The sequence below is a fragment of the Tamandua tetradactyla genome, chromosome 7 (genome assembly GCF_023851605.1).
Source record: "Tamandua tetradactyla isolate mTamTet1 chromosome 7, mTamTet1.pri, whole genome shotgun sequence".
Classification (NCBI taxonomy): domain Eukaryota; kingdom Metazoa; phylum Chordata; class Mammalia; order Pilosa; family Myrmecophagidae; genus Tamandua; species Tamandua tetradactyla.
In genome coordinates, this window is record NC_135333.1 from 60146429 (window position 1) to 60171652 (window position 25224).

General features: G+C 38.0%; 1 protein-coding gene across 1 annotated transcript in view; it reads right to left on the minus strand.

Annotated features, from left to right (window-relative positions):
* The window catches only part of AKR1E2 (aldo-keto reductase family 1 member E2), a 59783-nt gene that overhangs the window by 29463 nt on the left and 5096 nt on the right, over window positions 1–25224 (minus strand). The window contains exon 3 of the mRNA XM_077167886.1: window positions 19930–20046. Coding sequence (XP_077024001.1) covers window positions 19930–20046 — 117 coding nt within the window. The remainder of the gene's footprint in view (window positions 1–19929; window positions 20047–25224) is intronic.

Here is a 25224-nt window from a genome sequence, read left to right on the forward strand (position 1 = left end):
TCCTGCTCAAACTTTTCCCAAAATTTGAGGAAAAGGGAACACTACCTAACTGATTTTATGAAGTTAACATCACTTTAATACCAAACTGGGTAAAGATAATACAAGAAAGGAAAATTACAGACCAAGCTCCCTAATGAAAACAGATACAAAAATTCTCAATAAAATATTAGCAAATTGAATCCAACAGCACATTAAAAGAATAATACGTCATAATCAAGTGGGGTTTATACCAGGTATGAAAGAATGGCTTAACACAAGAAAAGTAGTTAATGTAACAAGCACATTAACAAATGATAAGGGGAAAAGCATATGATCATCTCAACTGATGCTGAAAAAGCATTCAGTAAAATTCAACACCCTTTCTGATAAAAACACTTCAGAAGGTAGGAATTAAAGATAACTTCCTCAATATAATAAAGGGCATATATGAAAAATCCACACCCAGCATCATACTCAATGATGAGAGACTGAAAGCTATCTCCCTAAGATCAGGAGCAAAAAAACAAGGATGCCCTCTATCACCACTATTATTCAACATTGTACTAGAAAGTTCTAGCTAGAGAAATAAAGCAAGAAAAAGAAATAAAAGGCATCCAAACTGAAAAGAAAGAAAGAAAACTTTCATTATTTGCAAATGACATGATACTATACTCGGAAAATCCTGAGAAAGCTACAACAAAGTTACTTGAGCTAATAAACAAATTCAGCAAAGTAGCAGATTATAAAATTAATGTACAAAAATCAGCAATGTTTCTATATGCAGGCAAAAAAACGAACCAAGGAGTCAATTAAGGAATTATAGCAACTAAAAGAATCAAGTATCCAGGAATGAACTTAACTAGGGATGTAAAGGACTTGTACACAGAAAACTATATAACATTGCTAAACAAAGTCAAAGGTCTAAACAGGTGGAAAGACATTCCTAGCAGGAAGGCTAAATATAGTTAAGATGTCAATTCTACCCAAATTGATCTACAGATTCAACCAATACCAATTAAAATTCCAACAACCTACTTTGAAGACTTGGAAAAGCTAGTTAACAAATTCATCTGGAAGAGAAAGGAACCCCAGATGACTAAAAGTATCCTAAAAAAAAGGAGAATGAAGTGGGAGGATCAACACTCCCTGATTTTAAAACTTATTGTAAAGCAACAGTGGTCAAAACAGCACGGAACTGGCACAAAGATAGAGGTATTGACCAAGGGAATCAAATCAAGAATACAGAAATAGACCACCAAATTTATAATAAACTGATCTTTGACAAGGCCCCCAAATTCAATGAACTGTGAAAAAAAATAGTTTTTTCCATAAGTGGGCATGGGAGAACAGGATATCAATAGCCAAAAGAATGAAAGAGGACCCTTACCTTACACTGTATACAAAAAATTAACTCAAATTGGATGAAATACCTAAATATAAGTACCAGTACCATAAAGCTCCTAGAATAAAATGTGGGGAAACATCTTCAAGACCTAGTAATAGTAGGGAGCTTCCTAAATTTACACCCAAAGCACAAACAAAACCAAAAAAAATAGATAAATGGAAACTCCTCAAAATCAAATGCTTTTGTGCATCAAAAGACTTTGCCAAAAAGTAAAGAGGCAGCCAAATCAATGGGATAAAACATTTGGAAATCACACATTGCATAAAGGTTTGATATTCTATATACATAAAGAAATCATACAACTCAACAATAAAAGAACAAGCAACTCAATTATAAAATGGGCTAAATATAGGAATACATATTTTTCTGAAGAGCAAATACAGATAGTTCAAAAGCATATGAATCAAAGCTCATTATCATTAGCTATAAGGGAAATGCTGATCAAGACTACAATGAAGTACCACCTCACACCTATAAGAATGGCTGCCATTAAGCAAACAGGAAACTACAAATGTTGGAGAGGATATGAAGAAATTGGGACACTTATGCATTGCTAATGGGAATGTATAATGTTACAGCCACTATGGAAGAGCTAATAAACAAATTCAGCAACGTAGCAGGTTATACTGCTGGTAGTTCTTCAGAAACTAAATATCAAGTAGCCCTATGACCCGGCAATACCACTACTCGGTATATAGCCAAAAGAGCTAAAAGCGCTGACACAAACAGAATACATTTGCACACCGATGTTCATAGCAGCATTATTCACAATTGCCAAAAGATGGAAACAATCCAAGTGTCCATCAACAGAGGAGCGGATTAACAAAATGTGGTATATGCATATGTTTCAGTTTGCCAGCTGCTGGAATGTAATATACCAAAATGAAATGATTTTTTTAAGGGGGAATTTAATAAGTTGCAAGTTAACAGTTTTTAGGCTGTGGAAATGTCCCAATCAAAGCAAATCTATAGAAATGTCCAATGAATCAGTCATTAAGAAGCTCTCAAAAAAGAAAAGTCCAGGACCAGATGGCTTCACATGTAAATTCTATCAAACATTCAAGAAAGAATTAGCACCAATCCTGCTCAAACTCTTAAAAAAAAACTTGAAGAGGGGGGAAGGCTACCTAACTCATTCTATGAAGCCAACATCACCCTCATACCAAAGCCAGACAAAGACACAACAAGAAAAGAAAATTACAGGCCAATCTCTCTAATGAATATAGATGCAAAAACCCTCAACAAAATTCTTGCAAATCGAATCCAGCAATACATTAAAAGAATTATATACCATGACCAAGTAGAATTTACTTCAGGTATGCAAGGATGATGCAACATAAGAAAATCCATTAATGTAATACACCAAATCAAAGCAGAAGAACCACATGATCATCTCGACTGATTCAGAAAAGGCATTTGACAAATTCAACATCCTTTCTTGTTGAAAACACTTCAAAGGATAGGAATAGAAAGGAACTTTCTCAACATGATAAAGGGAATATATGAAAAACCCACAGCTAACATCATCCTCAAAGGGGAAAAATTGAAAGCTCTCCCCCTAAGATCAGGAACAAGATAAGCATGTCTACCATCACCATTGTTATTCAACATTGTGTTGGAAGTTCTAATCAGAGTAATTAGACAAGAAAAAGAAATACAAGGCATCCAGATTGGAAAGGAAGAAGTAAAACTCTCACTGTTTGCAAATGATATGATACTATATGTCAAAAAAAAAAAAACATGAAAAATCCACAGCAAAACTGCTAGAGTTAATAAATGACTACAGCAAAGTAGCAGATTACAAGATCAACACTCAAAAATATGCAGAGTTTCTATACACTAATAATGAGCCATCTGAGAGGGAAATCAAGAAAAAATTCCATTTACAATTGCAACCAAAAGAATAAAATGTGTAGGAATAAATTTAACTAAGGATACAAAAGACCCATACAAAGAAAACTACATAAAATTGCTAAAAGAAATCACAGAAGACCTAAATAAATAGAACAGGATACATGTTCATGGATTGGAAGACTAAATATATTTAAGATGTCAATTCTACATAAATTGATTTATAGATTCAATGCAATACCAATTAAAATCCCAAAAACTTACTTTTCAGAAATAGAAAAACCAATAACCAAATTTATCTGGAAGTCAAAGTGTTCTAGTTTGCTAGTGGCCAGAATGCAATATACCATAAATGGAATGGTTTTTAAAAAGGGGGATTTAATAAATTGCTAGTTTACAGTTCTAAGGCCAAGAAAATGTCCCAATTAAAACAAGTCTATAGAAATGTCCATTCTAATGCATCCAAGGAAAAATATCTTGGTTCAAGAAAGCCAGTGAAGTTCGGGGTTTCTCTCTCAAGTGAGGAGGCACATGGTGAACACAGTCAGGGTTTCTCTTTCATCTGGAAAGGCACATGGTGAACACAACATCATCCACTAGCTTTCTCTCCTGGTCTTCCTTCTTCATCTCCAAAGGTCGCTGACTGGTAGACTCTCTGTTTCTTGTGGCTATGTCGTTCTGCTTTCTCAGAATCTCTTTCTTTCTCCAAAATGTTTCCTCTTTTTTGCCTGGGCAAGCACTGGGAGTTGAACCCGGGTCTCTAGCATAGCAGATGAGAACTCTGCCTGCTGAGCCACCATGGCCTGCATTATTTCCTCTTTTATAGGATTCCAGTAAGCTAATCAAGGCCCACCTGGAATAGGTGGAGACACAGCTCCACCTAATCCATCTTAACAACCACTCTTGACTGAGTCACATCTCCAGGGAGATGATCTAATTAAAGTTTCAAACATACAGTACTGAATAGGGATTAGAAGAAATGGCTGCCTTTACAAATGGGCTTAGGATTAAAACATAGCTTTTCTAGGGAACCTATATCTTTTTCAAACCAGCACAGGCAGGGTGCCCAGAATAGCTAAAAACATCTTGAGAAAGAAAAATGAAGTCAGAGGTCTCATACTACCTGATGTTAAGGCATATTACAAAGCTAAAGTGGGCAAAACAGCATGGTACTGACCAATGGAATTGAATAGTGTTCAGATATAGACCCTCTCATCTAAGACAATTAATCTTTGATAAGGCAGTCAAGCCAACTCACCTGGGACAGAACAGTCTCTTCAATAAATGGTGCTTGGAGAACTGGATTACCACATGCGAAACAATGAAAGAGGATCCATATCTCACACACTATACAAAAATTAACTCAAAATGGATCAAAGCCCTAAACATTAGATCTAAGATCATAAAACTTTTAGATAAAAATGTAGGGAAATATCTTACAAAACTTATAATAAGAGGCAGGTTCCTAGATCTTGCACCCAAAGCATGAGCATTGGAGAAAGAAATAGATAAATGGGAACTCCTCAAAATTAAACACTTGTTATGGATTAAAAATAAATAATAGGGAGAACAAATGTTAAAATAAATTGAGTAGATTGAAATACTAGTGAACAATGAAAGGGAGTGGTAAGGAAGACAGAAAAAAATAGGGGGAACAAAGGCAAAGTCTATTGTGTAAATGGAAATACTAGTGATCAATGAGAGGGAGGGGTAAGGGGTATGGAATGTGTGAGTTTTTTCTTTTTTTTTTCATTTTCTTTGTTGGAGTGATGCAAATATTCTAAGAAACGATCATGGTGATGAATATACTAATATGTGATGATATTGTGAGCCACTAATTGTACACCATACACGGAATGTTTGTATGTTAAGAATGTTCATGTTCGCATGTTGTTTTGGTTTGACAATACAAAATAAGTTAAGAAAACAACTGAACACTTTTGTGCATCAAAGAACTTTGCTAAGAAAGTAAAAACACACCCTATACAATGGAAGACAATATTTGGAAACAATATATCAGATAAGGGTCTAGTATCCAGAATATATAAAGACATTCTTTACCTCAACAACAAAAAGACAAACAACCCAATTACAAAACCGGCGAAAGACATGAACACACACTACTCAGAAGAAGAAATACAAATGGCCAAAAGGCACATGAAAAGATGCTCAACTTCCCTGGCTATTAGGGAAATGCAAATCAAAACCCCAATGAAATAACATCTCATGCCCACCAAAATGGCCATTATCAATAAAACAGAAAATGACAAGTGCTGGAGAGGATATGGAGAAAGAGGCACGCTGTTGGTGGGAATGTAAAATGGTACAACCACTGTGGAGGGCAGTTTGGCGGTTCCTCAGGAAGCTAAGTATGTAATTACCATATAATCTGGCAATACCATTGCTAGGAATCTACTCAGAGGATATGAGGGCAACGACACAAATGGACATTTGCACACCAATGTTTTAGCAGCATTATTTACAATTGCCAAGAGATAGAAACAGCTCAAATGTCCATCAACAAATGAGTGGCTAAACAAGCTGTGGTATATACATACAATGGACTATTATGCAGCTGTAAGACAGAATAAAGTCATGAAGCATGTAACAACATGGATGGACCTTAAGGACATTATGCTGAGTGAGATTAGCCAGAAATAAAAGGACAAATACTATGTGCTCTCACTGATATGAACTAACATTAATGAATGAACTTGGAGAATTTCCATTAAGAACAGGAGGCCATCAGGAGATAGAAGAAGGGTAGATATTGGATAATTGGAGCTGAAGGGATACAGACTGTGCAACACGACTGATTATAAAAATTCAGGAATGGATAGCACAATACTACCTAACTGTTGCACAATAATGTTAGTACACTGAAAGGAGCTGAATGTGAGAATGATAGAGGGAGGAAGGCTGGGGGCACACATGAAACCAGAAGGAAAGACAGACAATAAAGACAGACATGCTGTAATCTAGGAATGCGTAGAGTATACAATGATAGTGACTAAATGCACAAATTAAAAAATGCTTTTGCATGAGGAAGAACAAAGGAATGTCATATTGCAGGGTGTTGAAAATAGATGGTAATTGATATTTTAAAACTTTAACTTATGTGTGAGACTAAAGCAAAAAATGTTTATTTTGTACAAAATTTATATTTTGACTAGTGCATTTCCTAATATAACTTATATGGACAGTTTAACAGAACATCATAAGTACATGGGATGTTGAATAGGGCATGGGATTTTGTAGGTTTTTCCTGTGTGATGCCCCGATAAATTCCAGAGTGATTTGAACAGTGAATAAAAACGTATTTGCAAAGTCCCCTTGGAATGATGAGAAAGGGGGAAAATTTAAATTCCCCATTTGGAGAATACCTGATATTCTGGCAAGCAATGAGGACAACCAATCAATAGGCTGAGCCTTCAGACTTGGGATTTGTTCCTATGAAACTTATCCCACAAATGATAGGCTAAATCTACTTAAAATTAGGGCAAAGAATCACCCCTAAAGAATCTCTTTTGTTGCTCAGATGTGGCCTCTCAGCCAACACAGCAAGCAAACTCACTGCCCTCACCCTCTCTTTTTTTTTTTTTAACTTTTTTTATTAATTAAAAAAAATTAACAAACAAAACATTAAGATATCATTCCATTCTATATATACAATCAGTAATTCTTAATATCATCCCATAGTTGCATATTTATCATTTCTTAGAACATTTGCATCGATTTAGAAAAAGAAATAAAAAGACAACAGAAAAAGAAATAAAATGATAATAGAGGGAAAAAAACTATACGTACCATGCCCTTTACCCCTCACTTTCATTTACCACTATTTCAAACTGAATTTATTTTAACATTTGTTCCCCCTGTTATTTATTTTTATTCCATATGTTCTACTCTTCTGTTGATATAGTAGCTAAAAGGAGCATCAGACATAAGGTCTTCACATTCACAGAGTCTCATTGTGAAAGCTATATCATTGTTCTGCTTTCATTTACCACTAGCATTTCAAACTAAAATTTTAACATTTGTTCCCCCTATTATTTATTTTTATTCCATATGTTCTACTCTTCTGTTGATATAGTAGCTAAAAGGAGCATCAGACATAAGGTCTTCACATTCACAGAGTCTCATTGTGAAAGCTATATCATTGTTCAATCATCATCAAGAAACATGGCTACTGGAACACAGCTCTACATTTTCAGGCAGTTCCCTCCAGCCTCTCCGCTACATCTTGAACAACAAGGTGATATCTACTTAATGCATAAGAATAACCTCCAGGATAACCTCTCAACTCTGTTTGGAATTTCTCAGTCACTGATACTTAGTCTCATTTCACTCTTCCCCCTTTGGTCGAGAAGGTTCTCTCAATCCCTTGATGTTAACTCTCAGCTCATTCTAGGGTTTTTCTCAGTCCCTTGATGCTGAGTCTCAGCTCATTCCAGGATCTCTGTCCCACATTGCCAGGAAGGTCCACACCCCTGGGAGTCATGTCCCATGCAGAGAGGGGGAGGGTGGTGAGAATGCTCGTCATGTTGGCTGGAGAGAGAGGCCAGATCTGAGCAACAAAAGAGGCTCTCTTGGGGGTGACTCTTAGGCCTAAATTTTAAGTAGACTTGACCTATCTTTTGTGGGGTTAAGTTTCATGTGAACAAACCCCAAGACTGGGGGGCTCAGCCTATAGCTTTGGTTATCCACACTGCTTGTGAGAATATCAAGAATTCAACTTGGGGAAGTTGAATTTCTCCCCACTCTCACCATTCCCCGAAGAGGGCTTGCAAATACTTTTCCAGTCACTGATCAAATCACTCTGGGATTCATTGGGGCATCACTGGATAAACCAACAAAATCTCATGTGCTACCTGAGATTCCAAGTACTTATGACATTCAATCAAACTATCTACATGAGTTATATTAGGAAATGCTCTAGTCAAAATATAAATTTTGTAACGAATAAACATTTTTTGCTTTAGTCTCAACATAAGGTGACATTTTAAAGTATTATCATCTATTTTCAGCACCCTGCAATAATGACATTCCTTTGTTCTTCCTCATGCAAAAACATTTTTAAAATTTGTACATTGTACATTTCACTATTATTATATACTCTAGGCATTCCTAGATTATACCATCTCGATCTTTACCATCTATCTTTCTTTCTGATTTCATTTATGTCCCCAGCCTTCCTCCTTCTATCATTCTCAGATGCAGCTTCATTGAGTGTTTTAACATAATTATATTACAGTTAGGTAGTATTGTGCTGTCCATTTCTGAGTTTTTATATTCAGTCCTGTTGCACAATCTGTATCCCTTCAGCTCCAATTACCCAATATCTCACCCTATTTCTATCTTCTGATGGTCTCTGTTACCAAGGAAATATTCCAAGTTTATTCACTAATGTCAGTTCATATCAGTGAGACCATACAATATTTGTCTTTTTGTTTCTGGCTAATCACACTCAGCATAATGTCCTTAAGGTCCATTCATGTTGTTATATACTTCATAACTTTATTCTGTCTTACAGCTGCATAATATTCCATCTTATGTAAATGTCACAGTTTGTTTAGTCAACTGTCTGTTGATGGACATTTTGGCTGTTTCCATTTCTTGGTAATTGTTAATAATGCTGCTATAAACATTGGTGTGTAAATGTCCATTTGTGTCCTTGGCCTTGTGTCCTTTGAGTAGAGACAGCATATAGATAGGTCCTGTTTTTTAATCCATTATGCCAGACTATGTCTTTTAGTTGGAGAGTTTAATCCATTAACATTCAGTGTTATTATTGCATGGGTAGTACTTTCTTCTACTATTTTGCCTTCTGGATTTTATATGTCATATCTAATTTTCCTTCTTTTTACCTTTACCCATAGCCTTCCTTTCTACACTCTTCTCCACACCTCTCTCTTCTGTCTTCGTATCTGTCTCTAGTGCTCCCTTTAGTATTTCTTGCAGAGCTGGTCTCTTGGTCACAAATTCTCTCAGTGATTTTTTGTCTGAAAATGTTTTAATTTCTCCCTCATTTTTGAAGGACAATTTTGCTGGATATAGAATTCTTGGTTGGCAGTTTTTCTCTTTTAATAATTTAAATATATTATCCCACTGTCTTCTTGCCTCCATGGTTTCTGCTGAGAGATCTGCACATGGTCTTATTGGGCTTCCCTTGTATGTGATGGATTGCTTTTCTCTTGCTGCTTTCAAGATCCTCTCTTTCTGTTTGACCTCTGACATTCTGATTATTAAATGTCTTGGAGTATGTCTGTTTGGATCTATTCTCTTTGGGGTACGCTGCACTTCCTGGATCTGTAATTTTAAGTCTTTCATAAGAGTTGGGAAATTTTCAGTGATAATTTCCTCCATTAGTTTTTCTCCTCCTTTTCCCTTCTCTTCTCCTTCTGGGACACCCACAACATGTATATTCATGCGCTTCATATTCTCTTTCAATTCCCTAAGTCCCTGCTCATATTTTTCCATTTTTTTTCCTATAGTTTCTGTTTCTTGTCAGATTTCAGATGTTCCATCCTCCAGTTTTGAAATCCTATGTTCTGTCTCTCGAAATCTACCATTGTAGGTTTCCATTGTTTTTTTCATCTCTTCTACTGTGTCTTTCATTCCCATAAGTTCTGTGATTTGTTTTTTCAGACTTTCAGTTTCTTCTTTTTGTTCTTTCCTTGCCTTCTTTATATCCTCCCTCAATTCATTGATTTGGTTTCTGATGAGGTTTTCCATGTCTGTTCGTACATTCTGAATTAATTGTTTCAGCTCCTGTCTGTCATTTGAATTGTTGGTTTGTTCCTCTGACTGGGCCATATCTTCAATTTTCCTAGTGTGATTTGCTATTTTTTGCTGGCATCTAGGCATTTAATTACCTTAATTAGTTTATTCTGGAGATTGCTTTCACTTCTTCTATCTAGGGTTTTCTTGCTGGCTGAATTTGTTGTCTATCTGTTCTTTGACATTCCGTTCAGCTTTATCTGGACCTTTAGCTTAAGTTTTGTTTAACAGAGGAGAATTTTTCGTTCTTGTTTTCTTGTTTCTTGCCCTGCTTGTGGGGTGCCTTTCCCCCACACACACTTAGGAGGGTCTACTTAGATATTATATACCCCAGCCAGATCTTCCCAGACCAAACTGGCCTCTTATCAGGAGGAAAGAGTCACCTGTGTTGGTTTTCCCTGAGGGAGAGACCCAGAAGGTTGAAAGACTTTCCTGTGAAGTCTCTGGACTCTGTTTTTCTTATCCTGCCCAGTATGTGGCGCTTGTCTGACTGCAGGTTCCACTAGCATAGGATGATGCGGTGCCTTTAACTTTGGCAGACTCTCCCTGCTGGGGGCATGGTGGAGACAGAGAAGAGGTTGTAGGCTGGTTTTAATGGCTTCAAATTACCAACCCCTGGTGTCTGAATTCCTTGATGGAGGGATTTCACCTGAGTTGGGCTTCACCCCTCCCCTGGGGAAGGCACAGTCTCCAGATAAGCCCCCAAAAGAGCTCACTTCTGCCTATGCCTGGGGCAGTTGCAGCCTGAAAAGTCCTGCCACTGTTTCCAGAGGCAGTCAAGGCTTTGTAGATACAAAGCCACAAAAACCTCTGTTTCTTTCTCTTTTTTTTTCCCCTTTTTCTGTCAGTCCTGCCCCCTTGGCGCCGGGGCAAAAATGAACAACCTCTGCTTTGATCAGGTTCACCTAAGCTGGGGGGCTATTTTTAGTATGCAGAATTTGATAATTAGTTCCACAATTGGTGTTTGATTGTGCCCAGTCCCTGCTGCTGGTAAAGTCCTTTCCTTTCCCCTCTGGGAAGCGGCCTGTGGGGGAGGGGCGCTGGCCGCCGCTGCTTTGGGAACTCACGGTTCTGGAGGGTGCTCCAGCTGGTCCAGCTGGTCCAGACTGGGGTACGCTGTGTGTCTGGTCACTGACGTGGCCCCAGGAGCTGTTCTGTACTGTTTTTGATTATTTAGTAGTTGTTCTGGAAGACAAACTAAAATGCGCACATTGTTAAGCTGCCATCTTGACCTGGAAGTCCCCCCTATTCCTCACCCTCTCTTTATGAGACATGACTCCCAGGAGTGTAAACCTCCCTGGCAACATGGGGCAGAAATCCTAGAATGAGTTGGGACTCAGCATCAAGGGATTGAGAAAACCTTCTCAACCAAAGGGTGAAGAGAGAAATGAGACAAAATAAAATGTCGATGGCTGAGAGATTTCAAACAGAGTCGAGAGGTTACCCTGGAGGTTATTCTTATGCATTATATAAATATCTCCTTTATAGTTTATGGTGTATTAGGGAGGCTAGAGATAAGTGCCTAAAACTGTAGAGCTGTGTTCCAGTAGCCATGTTTCTTGAAGATGATTGTATAATGATAACAGTTTTCGCAATTTGACTGTGTGATTGTGGAAATCTTGTTTCTGATGCTCCTTTTATCTATGGTATGGACTGATGAGTAAAAAATATAGATTAAAAATAAATTAATAATAGGTGGGAACAAATGTTAAAATAAGTTGGGTAGAGGAAAAAACTAGTGGTCACTGAGAGGAAAAGGTAAGACATATGGTGTGAATGAATTTCTTCTTTTTCCTTTTTATTTCTTTTTCTTGAGTGATGCAAATAGTCTAAGAAATTATCATGGTGATGAATATACAACTATGTGGTGAAAAAAAAATTCCAACAACCTAGTTGGAGAGTTGGAATAGCTAGTTATCAAATTTATTTGGAAGAGAAAGAAAACTCAGATAGCTAAAGATATCCTAAAAAAAGAAGTGCAAAGTGGAAGAATTATCATTTCCTAACTATAAAGCTTATTATAAAGACACAGTGGTCAAAATAGCATGATGCTGGCAGGAAGAGAGAAGTATTTATTGATGGAATAGAATCAAGAGTAGGAAGATAGACCACCAAACCTATGGTCAATGGATCTTTGACAAGGCCCCCAATTCCACTGAATTGACAGAATAGTATTTTAAAGAAGTGAACATGGGAACTGGATTATCAATACCCAAAAGAATGAAAGAGGGCCTCTACCTTACACCCTAAACAAAAATTAATTAAAATGGATTAAATACCTAAATAAGAGCCAGTAGCATAAAACTCCTAGAAGAAAATATAGGGAAACATCTTCAAGACCTAATAATAAGAGGTAGCTTCTTAAATGTTATACCCAAAGCTCAAACAACAAAAGAGAAAAAATAGATAAATGGGAACTCCTTAAGATCAAAAGCTTCTGTACCTCAAAGGATTTTGTCAAGAAGGTGAAGAAACAGCCAACACAATGGCAGAAAATATCTAGAAACCACACATCAGATAAATATTTGATACCCTTGCACATAAAGAAATTATACAACTCAACAATAAAAGAACAAACAACCTAGTTACAAAATTGGCAAAGGATATGAAAGCATTTTCTGAAAAGCAAATACAAATAGCTGAAAAACACATGAAGACAGGTTCATCTACATTACCTTTTATAAGTGAAATGCAAATCAAGACTACAATGTCCTGAGGAACACAACTAAATGAATGAACTCTGAAGACAGTATGTTGAATCAAATGGCAGAAACAAAAAGACAAATATTATCATGCCTCACTCATATGGACTAACAATAATATACAAACTCAGAGAACTGAATTTGAGAGCATAGGTTATCAGGTTGGGGCCTATTTTAAAGGGTCCTAGATTGTAAGCTCTTATAGCAAACACATCTATTCCAGAGTTGTAACTGTTATCTCTAAATTCTAAGATACTGAGCTATTTGGGTATAACTTCATTGTTCCCTGAAACTTTGGGTATTTGTGTGACACCTGAAACTCTGAGATAGAGCTCTGAAGCTATGAAAGTCAGCATTACCCAATACAGCAACTTGTTAAAAAAAAAAAAAGTGATCAGACTTCGACCAGAGATATGAATGAAACTGATCTGGATAGGACTAAGTAAATCAGAATACAGAACAAAGGATGATATGGTTCATATTTTAAAATCTCAAATTCTGTGTGAGATCAAAGGAAGAGATGTTTATTTGGTGCAAAATTTATATTTTGAGTAGAAGGTGATCTAATTTAATTTGTATGGCCAGTTTATTCTAACACCATAATTGCACAGAATCTTGAATAGGGCATGAGATCTTGTTGGTTTGTAAAGGTTAATGTGATGCCCCCAATATATCCCAAAGTAATTTAGGCAGAGATTCAAAAAGTATTTGCAAAGTCCCCTTGAGGGGTAGGAAGAATAGAAGAAATATTCAACTTTCCCATCTGGGGAATTCCTGATATTCTTGCAAGCAGTAGAGACAACCAATTCAATAGGCTGATCAATTGTGGGGTTTGCTTTATGAAACTTATTCATACAAAGATAAGATAAGCCAAATTATAGTTATGCCTAAGAGTCATCCCCAGAGAACCTCTTTTGTTGCTCAGATGTGGCCTCTCTCTCTAAGCCAACTTAGCAAATGAACTCATTGCCCTCCCCCCACTACGAAAGACATGACTCCCAGAAGTATAAATCTCCCTGGCATCATGGGACAGGTGTCCCGGGATGATGTGGGATCCAGCATTGTGAGACTGAGAAAGCCTTCTTGACCAAAAGGGGGAAGAGAGAAATACACTAAATAAAGTTTCAATGGCTGAGAGATTTCAGAATTGAGACGTTATCCTTGAGGTTATTCTTATGCCTTATATAGATATACCTTTTTTAGTTTATGGTATATTGGAGTGGCTAGAGAGAAGTACCTAAAACTGTTGAACTGTATTCCAGTAGCCTTGATTTTTTAAGACGATTGTATAACTATAAAGCTTTTACAATGTGACAATGTGATTGCAAAACCCTTGTGTCTGATGCTCCTTTTATCCAGATGAGTAAAAAAAAATAAGGACAAAAAAATTAAAAATGGGGGAGTATAAGGGGTAAAAAGAAATGGGTACATTAAAATACTAGTAGCTAATGAGAGGGAGGGGGCAAGGGGTATAGGATGTATAACTTTTTTATTTTTTCTTTTTATTTCTTCTTCTTGAGGGATACAAATGTTCTAAAAATGATCATGGTGATGAAAACACAATCTTGCAATGATATTGTGAGCCATTGATTATATACTTTGGATGGACTGTGTGTGAAGATATCTCAATAAAATTTTTTTAAAGACTAGAATGAGCTATCTCACATCTATAAGAATGGCTGCAATTAAACAAATAGGAAACTCCAAATGTTGGAGAGGATGTGGAGAAATTGGAACACTTATTCACTGCCGGTGGGAATGTATAATGGTACAGCCGCTGAGGAAGACAGTTTGGCAGTTCCTCAGAATACTAAATATCAAGTTGCCATATGATCCAGCAATACTCAGTATGTACCCAGAAGAGCTGAAAGCAGTTTCAAGAACAGACATTTGCACACCAATGATCATAGTGGCACTTTCCACAGTTGCCAAAAGATAGAAAAAATCCAAGTGTCCATCAACAGATAAGTGGATAAACAAAATGTGGTATACACATATAATGGAATTTTATGCAACAGTAAGACAAAAAGAGGTACTGAAGCATATGAAAACATGGTTGAAACTTGAGGACATAATGCTAAGTGAAATAAGCCAGACACAAAAGGATGGATACTGCGTGATTTCACTATTATGATTCTGGTAAAGGTAATCTCAGAGGTTTACACTACAGAATACAGGGCACCTCTTGGTACACAGAAGCTGGAGTCAGGGGAAAGTTTGAGCTTAATGTAAGTTGAACTTAATGTAAGAGAATGGATAGAAGTGATGGTAGCTAATTAGTGGGATTATAAGTAACATTGCCATATTGAAGGTGAATATGATTGAAAGGGGAGATATAGTGCCATGTACCCCACCAATTAACTCTATAATTATAAATAAGTTATTGCATGAATCCCTTCAAAGGTTTGATCTTGTACAAAGAGTTGATAATAGAAGGATATAAGGAGAAAACTAACATTTCGCACTATAGTCTATAGTTAGCAGTTTATCAAGTACCACAGCAATATCAAGGACAAATAATTGAGGGTGAAGGATAAGAGATTAGGAGAGGTTTTGATTTGATATTTGGTGAGGCTGTGTTTATCTGTTCTTTGTCTCTTTGAACCAATGAAAAATGTCTAAAATTGAGAGTGCTGCTGATTGTACAACCAAGTGAGGACACTGTAAGACCCAGTTTGTTTATTTTGGACATTATCCATGATGCCCAATGGATGGAGGGGGCTGAAGGGTACAAAGACTAAGAAGCCGAAAGGTGAACGGTGATATATAAATACACACACACACATATATAATAATCAATTATATATGTATATAATTGAATACTCTTTCAGAAAATATTTCTAAGAAAATTAGAGCCTAGATTGTAAACTCTTATAACTGCCATACTTAGTCCGAAAATGTAAGTGTATTTCTAGATTCTGGGACACTGAGCTATATGTGCATAAGCTGGTATTTCCCTGGAACTTTGAGTACCTCTGTGACATCTAAAATTAAGAGCTGAATTTCTGCAGCTCTGAAAGGCAGCATTGCTACATGCAATAACAGTTAAAGTAATCAAAAAAGAGATCAGGCTTCAATGAGGGAAAAAAACGAAGCCAACCTGGTTAGAACTGAGGTAAATCACAATACAGGGCAAAAGATGGTAATGTCTGTGCTCTGGAGTTTCACTTACTGTATGACAGCAAAGGCAGAGAGGTTAGTTGTGTCTAGAACCTAAATTTTCTGTAACACAATCTAATCAACCTGTCTGGATAGCTCATTCAAACAACCCAAACACATGGGATGCAGAATGTAAATGAGGCCTTGTAATTCTGTATAGATTAACATAATACCCAGAGACATCCCAGACTATGGTGGGTTGAATTATAAATGTATTGTGTGTGTGTGTGTGTATGCTGTATGGTGGGATCACATTTCATTATTTTTCCATGTGAGTATTCCATTACTGCAGCACTATTTGTTGAATTTTTCTTTGTTTTATTTGGTTTGTTCATTTTGGGAGGCAGGGGGAGTGAATGGACTGGGAATCAAACCTGGGTCTCACACATGGCAGGCAAGAATTCTACCACTGAACTACCCTTGCACCCCCTTAGTGGGTTGAATTATAAAGTATTGGTAGAGTCTCTTGAAGGACTGTAGAAAAAATATGGAAATTTTAAATTTTCCCATCTGGGAAACCCCTAATACTCTCTCGTATATTAGGGACTCACAAGAAAATAGCCTTGATCTTGAGGCTTACCCTTACAAAATTTATTTCTGTAATGGAGAAGCTAAGACCACCTATAATTATGCCTAAGAGTTATGTTCTGGTTTGCTAGCGGCCGGAATGCGATATACCAGAAATGGAAAGGCTTTAAAAAGTTGCTAGTTTACAGTTATAAGGCTAAGTCTATAGAAATGTCCAATCTAAGGCACCCAGAGAAAGGTACGTTGATTTAAGAAGGCCGATGAAGTTCAGGGTATCTCTCTCAAGTGGAAAGGCACATGGCGAAGATGGCGTCATCTGCTAGCTTCCTCTCCAGCATCCCGAGAGGCATTTTCCTTCTTCATCTCCAAAAGTCGCTGGCTGGTGGACTTTCTGCTTCATGGTTCTGGTGGAATTCTGAAGCTTTCTCCACAATGCTTCCTCTTTTAAAGGATTTCAGTAAACTAATCAAGACTTGGAATGGGTGGAGACACATCTCCACCTAATCAAGTTTATAACCCACACTTGATTGAGTCACATCTCCATGGAGATAAACTAATTAAAGTTTCCAACATAGAGTACTAATAGGGATTAGAAGAAACAGCTGTCTTTACAAAATGGGATTAGGATTAAAACATGACTTTTCTAGGTTACATAAATCCTTTCAAACCAGCACAAGTTACTTCCAGGAAACCTCTTTGGTTACTCATATATGGCTTCTCTCTCTGAGCTCAATTCTGCAAGGAAAATTATTACTCTCCCCCATACATGAGACATGACATCCAGAGGTGAAAGTCTCCCTGACAAGAAGAGGCATGACTCCCAGGGATGAGCCTGGCTCTGGCACTAAGGGATCAACAATAGCTTCCAGACTAAAGGGGGGAAAATAAATGTAACAAAATAAGGTATCAGTGGCTAAGAGAGTTCAAAAGGAGTTGAGACATTATTCTGGAGGTTACTTTTATTCAAGCTTCAGCTAGATATTGCTAATTGCCATGGTTTGCCATAACCCAATAAACATCATTCCCATTAACCCTAAAGAACACCTGGGCTCTGAGACTCTACAAAAGTTTCATGTACTAAGTTTACTTTCCTGAAACCTTTAACCTCCAGAGTCTTATCTAGGCCAGATAAGTCTTGAAATCCAGAAGGGCTAGCCTCTCCAAGAACACCAACTAATTCATCCCCCTATCCTACACTGTTGACACCCCTTTTCAACGTGAAAAAGTTAGAATAGACACAGTCCAAAGACCCCTATACATTGGGACTAGGCTCAAAGGAGAAGGGGGATTTATAACAGAGAAGATAGGGTTTAACAAGTAAGTATGACTGCTGAATCACTATATTGATATTTCTTTTCACTTTCAGTATTTTGGAACAGCTAGAAGGAAAACCTTGAAAATGTAGAATTGTAACCCATAACAAACTTTGAAATCTGTTCTGTAATTATTTGCTAAAATTTAATTTTAAAATTATTGCTTTGTTTTGGATATATTTTATATTTCACAATTAAAAAAATATTAAAAAAAAAAAGAACAGAGGGGAAAGGGGCTTCCTTCATATCTTAACTCAAACAACCTGCTCCCAACTCCATTGTTGGGATCTTCTTAGAATTTCCATCATGATGAACTAAGAATTAATACAAATTAATAAAAAGGATGCCTAGGGCAGAGAAACACAGCTTGGATGGGTAAAGGTCTAGCAAAATCCCTCCGAAGAGTTACAGTTATTGATTTGCAATCGATTCTATGTAGCATTTTACAGGGCGAATGGTGTAAGACATTTATTTAATGACACCTTGTCATTCTCCTAAGCAATCATGGGGAGCATGTATGTAATTCCAACCTGATTCACATGATAGAGGAATACCAGATGATGAGTTGAAGTAATTAATGGTCTCGCTTCAAAACCACCTCCCGCATTGATTCTTCTCTCTGCCCCCCACAAATGCTGTCCTGCCCTCACCCTTGGGTCCTGCTCTTCTGGTCATCAAAAATCACAACAACCTACAGAACTCACCAGCCAAAAGACACAGTTACTGGGCCTTTACTTGGCCTTTACTCCAAGAGCAAGGCCAAGGAGCCACTATTTCTCAACATTTCTACCTGAAATTTGAATTCCCCTTGTAAACACTTCTGCTTTATTTAGGTAATTCACAATTACTCATTGATTTCCACTCTGTAATTCTTTTCTGTGGTCCTTTTCTTATTCTACCAACCAACTACAAGGTTTTGTTAGAAAGTGAGGGCCAGATAGCGAGTAGCAAATGTCTGACCTACATTCCTGGGCCCTGATAATCTTAGGTAAATTTTCTGTACCTTAGTTTCATCATCTATGCGACAGGGATATTAATAGTGCCCACCTCACAGAGCTGTCGCGAAGATTCACTGAGTTAATATATGCAAAGCATCTAGAACCGCGCCTGGCACATATTAAATGCTATATAATTAGCTATTATTTTAATTATTTTCTGAACATACAGGATTTCAAAGACACAGAATTATTTTTTAATCATTCACTCTTGTTTTGCTTTCTGTGCATCATCTGTCCTCTATTAATATGCCTGATATAGGGTTGCCTATATTCTTTATTGAAATTAAACACGGCACCTTAAAGTCAAGCCACATTGAAAATGAAATGGTTTTATTGCTGTAGTTCTTATTTTAATCTAAAAAGATAACAAATAGCTTGGCACACACCATGAGATCCTTCAATAGAGTGAATATAAAAGAGACTCTGAAACAACTGATCAGCCATTCCATCTTAAAAGGAATACCCCTTCAAGGATTTCTCTGTTTCAAAGAGCCACTGCAGGACTGAGTCCTTGGTCAGGCAGGCTGTCATTTCAGTCTGGACAGATGTGCAGGGACCTCCTGGACAGAACCAACATTAGACTGAGGCAGGGCACCCACCACCAACCATGTGGAAACAAACCACAGAAAAGCTAAGGAGTGTTTAAAGGAAGGGGGGGTAAGATATAATTAAGTGACAAAGATAAAAAAAAAAAAAGTAGAAAAATAATCTACTACCATAGCCAGCTATTGGTGACAACCAAATACTGCCTGCATTGCAAAGCAGCAGTTCCTTTCCCAAAAAGGACTGAACCTGGCAAGTAGAGACAAGGCCAGGGGATTCATTGGGAACTTTGCAATAGCTCAAGCAAATGCTCTGTGTAGCAGTATTTCCTCTGTCTGATACAGGTTTGTACCTAAAGACCTATAGAAAAAAATTATTGCCCTCTTGGCTCAGAGTAAAAATAACTGGCTTAGAGGAAAGAACCTACAATGTTAGAACTGGGGGCAAGGGGATAGGCAGGGAGCTCAGATGTCCTCTAATTCAAGCCTCTCCTTAGATGAAGTTCAGAGTTATTAGAAGGCTTATCCACCCCACACAGCCAGAGTGCGGTTGATGCAGCTAGAGCCACATTCCCTGCCTATTGGCTCATGCTCTTCCTATACACATAGGAGTATTATGACCAAGGAAGGCAAAGAACTGTTCAGTGGGTCTCACCAGCTACTTAACTGTACCTTGAAACCCATGGGCCAGTGGATGAGGTAGAGATCCAAGTAATCAAACTTTAAGGCCTTCAGACTCCTGAGGCATGCTGTTTTCACCAACGATTTCTTATGGAAGGTACACCAGAGCTACAAAGGAGACAAAGAAAGCATTGTCACACATAGCCACAAATCCAGTGTTAACACAGTATCTGCTCCCTGTTTCCATAAACCTAATATCTGGAAGACAAAAAATAAAAAATCCCAGACCAGATAACAATAAACACAATATGACAGATTCTGAGGGAAGACAGTGACATCACTCTCAGAAAAGTACCAGGGCCCCCTCAGGGAGGGATTTCCACAGCTGTGTTCTTTCTGCCTTATTCCTACTAAAGGGAAGTTCAGGATACCAGGAGGTATTTGATAGGTGGCCTGACAAGGATGAAAAACTGCCTGTAGGCAGAAAGGATATGAGGGTAAATCAGAAGAATATTTACATTGTGTTTCCAAGATAAACAGACCCTGTTTTAGCTTGCTAATTCTGCCAGAGTGCAATACACCAGAAACGGACTTGCTTTTATAAAGGGGCTTTAAAAAGCTGCGGTCCCACCCTTTTGAAGGACCTATGCAGCAACACCGTTCTCTCCAAACTGGGATGAGGATTGCAACATTGGGCAACATTAGGGAGACCACATTTTACTTGGCTCCACCCTCCTCAAGCATCTGTGTGACACCTAGATTCTCTGCCATCTCTGGGGCACATACTCAACCTCTTCAGAAAAATGGGGTGGCAGCCAGGTCCCCCCCAACACCCAAGGAATGTGTTCCACTCTCTCTGAGGCCTGGAGCACCAGAACTCTTCCTGAATATTGAGGTGGAAGGCCTGCCCTCTGCCTCCAGGGCAAACTCACCCCCTCCACCTATACAGGCAGATCTGCTCTCCTGACCCAAAGTTTCTTGGCTTCAGACTTACATTTCTATCATTATGCCTCTGAGGCTATTCTTTCTTCTATCTGTCCATTTTCTGTCCCTTCCAGTCCAGACCTGTGGTGGTTCCGTTTATATATGGTTTGTAAAAAAATTTGTTGAGTTAGCATATAGCATACAGGGACAAAGCCATCAGACCTTACATCCATAAGTTTAGTCCTCAGCCTATCCCTCTCTTGCATATTTTACTCTAAGCTGCAAGGAGAAGCCAGGCTGCATCCTCCACATTTAGCTTGGAAATTTCCTCAGCCAAGTATTCCAGATCATCACATTCAAATTCTCCCTTCCATCCAGCACCAGGATTCAGTTTTGCCAAATTCTCTGCCACCTTAAAACAAGGGTTGCCTTCTGTTCTAGTTTGGTAGCTGCCAGAATGAAATATACCAGAAACAGAATGACTTTTTGAAATGGGAATTTAAATAAGGTGCTAGTTTACAGCCAAGAAAATGCCCCAATTAAAGCATGTCTATAAAAATATCCAAATTAAGGCACCAACAAGAGGTTACTGTGTTAGTTAGATTCAGTTGTCAACTTGGCCAGGTGAGCATACCTAGTCTTGTTGCTGCGGACATAAGCCAATGGTACATGAACCTCATCTGTTGCTAATTACATCTGCAGTCGGCTAGGAGGCATGTCTGCTGCAATGAGTGACATTTGACTTAATTGGCTGGTGCTTAAATGAGAGATTGCAATGTAGCACAACTAAACAGCTAGGCATTCCTCATCTCAGCACTTGCAACTCAGCCCAGGCCTTTGGAGATGCAGACAGTCACCCTGGGGAAAGTTGTTGGAACCCAGGGGCCTGGAGAGAAGACCAGCAGAGACCATCCTGTGCCTTCCACGTAAGAAAGAACCTCAGTGGAAAGTTAGCTGCCTTTCCTCTGAAGAACCAACAAAATAAATCCCCTTTTATTAAAAGCCAATCCGTCTCTGGTGTGTTGCATTCCAGCAGCTAGCAAACTAGAACAGTTACCTTCACTAAAGAAAGGCTGATGAAGTTCCAGGGTTTCTCTCTCAACTGGAAAAGTAGATGGTGAATATGGCAACATCTACTAGATTCCTCTCCAGGCCTCTTGCTTCACCAAGCTCTCCAGAGGCATTCTCTTTCTCCATCTCCAAAGGTCACTGGCTGGTGGACTCTGTGGTTCTCTCATCATTCTCTGCTCTCTCGGAATTTTCCAAAATGCTTCCTCTTTTAAAGGATCCCAGTAAAGTAATCAAGACCCACCTGGAATGGGGTGCAGTCACATCTCTCTCTATTCAAAAGTTAATACCCACAACTGGGTGAGTCACATCTCCATGGACGTAACGTAATCAAGTGTCCAACCTATAATACTGAGTAGGGATTAGAAGAAAGAGTTGCTCTCACAAGATCGATTAGGGTTAAAGCATGGCTTTAGGGTACATAAGTCTTTTCAAACCGGCACACCTTCCTTATGATTTGCAACAACACATTCCTTTAAGGCTTCAACAGAAGTATCTTTAGAATCCATGTTTCTACCAACAGTCTCCTCAAAGCAATCTAGATTTTCTCCATCAATCCCCTCACAACTCTTCCAGAATCTTTCCCCATCCATTTAAAAAACTGTTCCAACATGTTTGGTATTTGCAAATGCAGCAGCAATCCACTTCTCTGGTACCAAAATGTTTTAATTTGCTAATGTTACTGGAATGCAATACACCAGAAATGGACTTGCTTTTATAAAGGGGATTTATTTAGTTACAAATTTACAGTCCTTTGGAGGAAAGGCAACTGGCTTTCTTCTGGCTTTCTCTGTCACATGGGAAGGCACACAGTGACATCTGCTGGCCTTCCCTCCCAGCTCCTAGGTTCAAACAGCTTTCCCTGGGGTGATTCCTTTCTGCATCTCCAGATGTCTGGGTCTGAGCTGGCTCTGAGCTGGCTCTTAGCTCTGAGCTGAGGTGTAGTGGTCTGTGCTGAGCTGTTTCTCTCTCTCTCTCTCTCTCCTGAATTCTCCTTTTAAATCTCATTCATTGTGGAAGGCACTCCCCTTAGCTGACCACAGATGTAATCAGCCATAGATGAAATTCACTTGATGATTTAAGTCCACATTAACATGATCACCTGGCCAAGTTGAGATCTGAACCTATTACAGACCACTTTTTAAATTTCCTCTATTACTAAGGCATCATAATCACCCCAGTTAAATTAAGAAGGTACCTTAATGGTGTATGGTAGTTCAGTGGTTAGAATGCCCACCTTCCATATGGGAGACCCGGGTTCAATTCCTGGACCATGCACCCAAAAAAAATAAAATAAGAAAATAAAGAAAGTACCTTAATCTACCTTACCTTATACTTATTTAGAGATGTCCCTCAACATTCTCTTTTAAGTAGAAGACTGTGTAATTTGTTTCTCCTCTCATTAATTTCTCCATTATACTACTATTAACTGTGACAGAAGCTGATCTGAAGTTTCCATCACAAACGAAAAAATAAAAATGAATACAGTTAATGAAAGTAAAAAAAGGGGATTAAAAGATAAGAAAACGTAGGGATGCAAAAGTAGTTCAGTGGTAAAATTCTCTGCCATGAGGGAGACCTGGATTCAATTCCCAGTCCATGCACACCCCCCAAAACAAACAAACAAGGAAAACAAACAAATAAAAAACAAGCAAACAAAAATTGAACAAATGGTACTGCAATAACAGGATACTCACATGGAAAAATAATGAAATGTGACCCCGCCAATCAGCACACAAAAAAGATATATATATATATATATATGAAAACAAACTTTAAACACAGTATATTAATTTTTTATTTGTTTGTTCTCTTATTTTTTTGTATATTAATTTTTTTTAATACAAAAATGTAAAGTTAACATATCATATTGTTAATAGCAGTCATCTTTTAAGTGATGAATATCTAACTGATTTATTTTTCTTAAAAGATTTCTACGAATTTTCCAAATTTCAAAATTAAGAGCATACTTCCACTTCTGGCTATGATCCACCTTGTCCCCACATTAAGGAGCTAACCTGGGATATCCTCAGTTAACCATTTTCCTACCTTGAAAATAATTCAGGAAAAACTTTTGTTCTTAGGCCTATTTCCTCAGCCAAGTACATACCTAGACCTCTCCTATTCTACCCCTCTGCTTTAGCTTTAGATAGTAATGCTGAATTACAGAAATGAATTACCTTAATGTAACAGCGAAAAGCAAATCTTCCATGGAAATAACAATGAATCTTGGAATTATGGAACCTTAGACCTGGAAATTTACTCTAGAAATTGTCGATTCCAAATTCTCCTTTTACAAATGAAGACACTGTGATCTTCCAAGTCCAATGACCAACCCAAAGTCTCACAGCTCATGAATGACAGCTAGAACTTGAACCCATGACACCTGATCTAAAGTACTGAACATTCTGCTTCAAAGTCAGAAGCAATTAATTCCTTGACTCTCTACTAGCCTACCCTCTGAATTTTCTACAAAGCTTGCCTCCTCACTATCCTACTGTGCCAGTTTGAAAGAATTATGTACCCTAGAAAAGCCATGTTTTAATCCTGATCCATCTTGTGAAGACAACAGTTTCTTTTAATTCCTATTCAGCACTGTAAACTTGAAGCTTGATTAGATTATCTCCATGGAGATGTGACTCACCCGATGGTGGGTATTAATCTTTGATTAGATGGAGATGTGTCTCCATCCATGGCAGGTGGATCTTGATTACTTTACTGGAACATTTTAAAAGAGGAAACATCTTGGAGAAAGAATCTCAGAGCCATGAGATCCACAAGAGCCGAGAGCCAAGAGCCTGAGCAGCCAGAAACTTTGGGAGATGAAGAAGGAAAGCCTCCCTGGGAAAGGTTCATGAAACAAGAAGCCTGGACAGAAAGCTAGCAGACGTCCCCATGTTCACCATGTGCCTTTCCAGTTGGAAGAGAAACCCTGAACTTCATCAGCCTTCCTTGAGTGAAGGCAACCTCTTGTTGGTATCTTAATTCAAACATTTTTATAGACTTGCTTTAATTGGGACATTTTCACGGACTTAGCATTATAAACTTGCCACTTAATAAATTTGCCCTTATAAAAGTCATTGCTTCTGGTATATTGCATTCCAGCAGCTAGCAAACTAGAATACCTTCACATCCACTTTTTCATCTCCTACACAATCCCACTGCCTTTGATCAAGCCTTTATCTCCCACCTACACTGTTGCTAATGTCCTAACTGGTCTCCTGCCTGCAGTCTCCTCATTAAAAAAAAAAAAGCCTCTTTCGGCTGCTACAATATCCTATATACAAGACAAGTCATATAGATATAATGAGATCTCCCCTGCTTAAAAACCTTCAACAGGACTTCCGGAGAAGA